This window comes from Vigna umbellata, chromosome 2 (genome assembly GCF_029865625.1).
Source record: "Vigna umbellata cultivar VRB3 chromosome 2, Vumbellata_1.0, whole genome shotgun sequence".
NCBI lineage: Eukaryota > Viridiplantae > Streptophyta > Magnoliopsida > Fabales > Fabaceae > Vigna > Vigna umbellata.
This window is the reverse complement of record NC_142166.1, coordinates 51956596-51961321: the sequence shown is the minus strand read 5'-3', so window position 1 is coordinate 51961321 and position 4726 is coordinate 51956596. Positions and strand designations below refer to the sequence as shown.

General features: G+C 28.1%; 1 protein-coding gene across 1 annotated transcript; it reads right to left on the bottom strand.

Moving 5' to 3' along the window:
• Window positions 1–326: 326 nt before the first annotated feature.
• On the bottom strand, window positions 327–2674 carry LOC148204296 (large ribosomal subunit protein eL20). The gene is made up of 4 exons (XM_088107459.1): window positions 2541–2674; window positions 2338–2453; window positions 2087–2150; window positions 327–851 (listed from the first exon to the last, which is right to left on the bottom strand). Exons 1-4 carry the CDS (start codon window positions 2553–2555, stop codon window positions 510–512), a joined length of 537 nt encoding a protein of 178 aa, XP_087963585.1. The 5' UTR covers window positions 2556–2674; the 3' UTR covers window positions 327–509.
• Between the last annotated feature and the right edge of the window lie 2052 nt (window positions 2675–4726).

Sequence of the window (4726 nt, the reverse complement as noted above, 5' to 3'; positions counted from 1 at the left end):
TAACGATCTTCCTTAAGATTTAGTCAAAAAAAGATTTCTAAATTTCTTTACACTTTAAAAGTTATTGCAACAAAACATGTGTTGGTCTTATGTGTCACTTTCTTTTGTTGTGAGTTTTATTTTTAGTTATTCCTATTGTCGACAGACGATCATAGTACATTAATCACAATACATCACCACTGATATACACTTTACATTTTAATATAACCACTATATCTATGCAATACAATATTAACTAGCATACACTTAAACACAAATAATGTTTACTAATATGGTTAAAGTTTAAGTTGGAACTTCTACATTATTGTATTAAATAAGAATAAATATCACAGTTTAATATCACGTTAAGATTTCAAACATTCATCTCCTTTAAACAAACATGGTCCATAAAATACTCGTTATAAATTGAAGTCGAACTAAGAATCCCTTACTGATCAAAAAGAATTTTAAATTTTGATAAACTAAATCTTGAATTATCTTTGATCAGCCAAAAGACTAAACAGATATTATTACATAAACAAGTTTGGCTTTTTGGCCTTGTATGTGGTCTTGAGCTTCCTGGATGGTGGCCTGATTTTCTTGAAAACTAATGGAAACTTGATTTTGGAGTTGTGGAATTGCTTGGTGCTCTCCCTCTTGCAAAGCTTAGCCGGGATGGTAGCGGTCTTAATAATTTGGATGCATGGGCACCTCACCCTGTGACGAGATGCCATCTCATTGTACATCTGCTCAACTGCACCATTTAGAGTGGTGTCACGGTACTCCTTGTACATGTTGTGATAACCGGTTCTACTTTGATACCTCAACCATATCCCATAGTTCTTAATCTTGGTTGGGTTCTTCTCAAAAATCTGCACAACAAAATATTAAGAAGGCTAAAGGTTCAAAACAATATTACAACAGAAATCAGGCGATACAAAATGTATTTTAAACAAAGTAGATGTTATAAATAATAAATCCAAAGGCAACTTTGATTTAAAAAAACAAAAGGATGCCCATTAATAAATGTAACGACAACAATAGATCAACGAATTATTAATAGAGCAGGAAAAGCGTCCGCCAAAAACATCATGAGAATTCTGCATAAACACTATGAATATAATAACATAACAACCCCAAATGACGTCCAAAAATAAATTTCAATAAAAACTAACTTATCAGGTTATTGAAAAAGCAAAACAAGCATCTAAACTAAACATTACGGAACTTCTGTATAATCATTATGGATTGATTGAACTATACAGGGCAGTGCACAAGAAAACAGCATCACTGAAAGTATTTCAAACAGAAAAAACATCCACTGAAGGTTACTTTATTTAAACAGTTACTTTGAAAGCCGATTTCAGGTAGTAAAGGTTTCCCTAAACGGAAAGATACTTTGGGCAAAAGCAAACTTGAATGTAGTTGTGTTTAACAGATACTCTTGAGCTAAGCCAGAATCAATAAAACAAATCCGAATATGTAAGCAACAAAGACTCAACACTTAAGAAGTAAACTAAATGCAAAAATATCCGTTGTAAAAGTAAAATAAAAAACCATAGCAACAAATACTTTTTGAAGTAATTCATTTTAAAAAATTAAATACAAAGAATACAGCTCAATCCCTCCATGATACACTGCATACGTGGAAAATAAAGAAATTCCGTCTTTGTGATAAAAACAATCTTTCAAAGGAAAATTAAGCTATGCTTATACATTTTACTTGGTATAAGAGGAGTTATCCTTTATTCTAATTATGCGCAAAGATGTTACCAACATGAAATACTAGTAGCAACTATCCAAGCCAATAACTCAATTAGCTCTCTCAACACATTCCATCAGACAATAACAATATTCGTACAAACATCACGGAAAAACCATAGAACAAGTTGGCCTGATACCATTAACCACCATCCAAACTAGCAAATAATACTAACAATAACTAGAACGCAAAATTATATGTTGAATAAGATAACAAACACGTTTACCACTAAATTTTCCATGAAATCGTGACATTATATCATTATTTTCAAGAACTCGAAAAACTTGATCATCTGCATAATGTGAATTCAAAAGTTAAAAAAGAATGTCTCAAGAGAGATAGTACCTCATTGATAGCGAGCATTTGACCATTGCTCTTCTTGACCTTCTTCAGCTTCCTCAAGAAGTACCTAATCAGTAGAAAAAATAAAAACATAAAAAAACTTCAAATCTAAACAAACAAAAGAATCAGAAACGGGGTCAACTAACTCCGATTGTCCGAAACTAACTAAACCAGTACACATCGAGCGAGAGGAGAATATTGCAACAAGGATCTCAGAAATTAAAACGAATGATTGAAAAGAAGAATGTGTTTACCAGAACTTGGATTTTGCCCGAACCTCGTTGGTGGCCCAAAGTTTCATGCGGTAAATCTTTGGGTGCTGATCTGCTTCCGTTGGGAGAGCCCTCCCAACGACCTGGTACTGGTGAAACTGCAAAAAACAAACAAACATTACACGATGAAAATCTTTATCCGAGTTATACGAGATCGAACACTAAGTAGTGAGAATTATACACACCCTGAACGTAACCATTTCTGAGAGAAGGCAACAAACGATTATCACACTCTCGCTCCCTCCCTCACAGTCCTACGACGAAAAGGAAAAAATCTGGGTTTTCTTTGTATGTAAAGAGCTCGAAACCCTAACTTTTAATTTGGACCACTGGGCTCGGGCTCGGGTTCGTGTTGACCATTCTTGGGCTAGACTACTACAAGGCCCAAATATTTTGTTTTCTTTATGACAATTTTGTTGGCATTGTTCATCAAAACTTTGAGAATTGTGATTGAACGAGTTAATTAAATTTAAATTATTTTGTAAAATTTAAGTTTAAATTAACTAAAATTATAAATTAATATTAAAAGCGTATGTTTATACTTTTTTTGTTTAAATTCTATTAATCTATACATAATTTAATTTGTATATATTACGTTATTTAAAATTATTAGCCTTCTTAAAATTTAAATATTATTTTATGTATAATGGGTTATTTCAAACTATGAAATAATGAATTTGAAAGAATGGCTTGGCATTGTTTGTGTTCCAATTTTACATGATTTATTTATGCAATAGAGAATCTGTGTTTAATTCTCAATATTGAAGAGAAAACCTTTTAGTATTTCTATGACATTTTTCATATTAAAAAGTCCAACGTTTAAGAAAATCAAATATATAGATAAAGATAAAAATGTTTGAGATAGTTCGTAATTATTTTAAAACTAGTTATTAAATTAAATTTTAAATTTAAATCATGAATCATTTGATATGCATTAATTTTCTCCTAATTCTGAATTCTCCCTTCACGGAATGCTTGTTGAATGATGAAATTCTGAAACCAACATGCTTACTGTGGTCAAAGTAAATATTTTTCACATTTAATCACTCTCCACTTTTTAATTTTCAATTATATTATGATTTATTTATTATAAATATTTATCAGTTACAAATTTCACTGAAATAAAAAAACATATATCCTAAAAAAAATACAAACTAAAGTAGTAATTGTTAATTATCAAAATAAATTAAACACAACATTGGCTTCCAACCAAAGTGTGTGTGTGTGTGTGTGAATTTTAAATATATTTCTATTTTTACAAAATTAGCTTAGAATAATTTATATATTTTAAATTTGTTTTATTTCTAATTTATATAGAATATTTAATTAATATTATTTATATCAATGTTAGTATTCTTAAACATCTCCCCTTATATTTGTATTGTTTATAATATTTCTACCTTGGAAGGAAAGTTTCCGATTCATTTGTTTAATTGGTAACAGATTGTAGGTAATATTTGATAAAAAAAAGTTAGTATGATTTAATATATTTTTTGTATTATAATTTAAATTATAAATTTATAAGATTAAGATTATATGGAAATTATAAGTTATAAGATTATATGAAAATTATCCTATTATAACATTATAATATCGTAAAAGTATAACTTTATAAAATAAAATTTGGTAACAATAAAATAAATTGACTTGACAAGATAATAACTAATTACTCGGTTAGTGTAGACATATTGAAAAATAACAACTCAATTAAAAAGTACAAGATATTTTGATACTATAAATCACAAAAAATTATTAACAACTCAATTAAATATATATATATTTTTTATTTTTTAAGAACAATATAAATAATTTTACGTTTTATTTTTATGTATTTAATTAGATATTTTTTTATAATAAATATAAATGATTTATGTTTCGTGAAATTAAATTTTATTTAGAGTTTGGTGTTGTCTTCTCATGTTATGCATTATTTTATATTTTTAATATGATAACAAAATATTAATAAACTTTGAAATATTATGTGAAATTTTAAAACTTATAGTAATGTTTAAGATTATCTTATTTGAAATTAAGCTTATAATTAAGAAGTTGAATTACATTAACTATTTTAATTTTTTATGCACAGTGATCAAGCAACATTAGGCTAAAATAAACCTGAAAATTCTCATTTGAAATTGAAGTCAGAATCAGAACATAACACAGAGACTTATTGGAGCAAGTTAAATCTATATAATCCGGAAATTATAAACATGCATGTAACATAGATAATTATAGGTACATTTAATTAAGTATAAGACACGTTTGCTTGCAATAAGTAAGACTTAAACAAGTTTTGAGAAAAGTATTAAGTTAATATAATACCAGCACTTCTCATATCAAAGTCTTTTGGATATATAAAGTTACTCACATG

Excerpts from the sequence above, each read along its gene's own strand:
- LOC148204296 (XM_088107459.1), bottom strand. Across the intron at positions 2,151-2,337 it reads CGGGCAAAATCCAAGTTCTG|GTACTTCTTGAGGAAGCTGA; the intron begins GTAAACACATTC and ends TCTACTGATTAG. Across the intron at positions 852-2,086 it reads AAATGCTCGCTATCAATGAG|ATTTTTGAGAAGAACCCAAC; the intron begins GTACTATCTCTC and ends TTTGTTGTGCAG.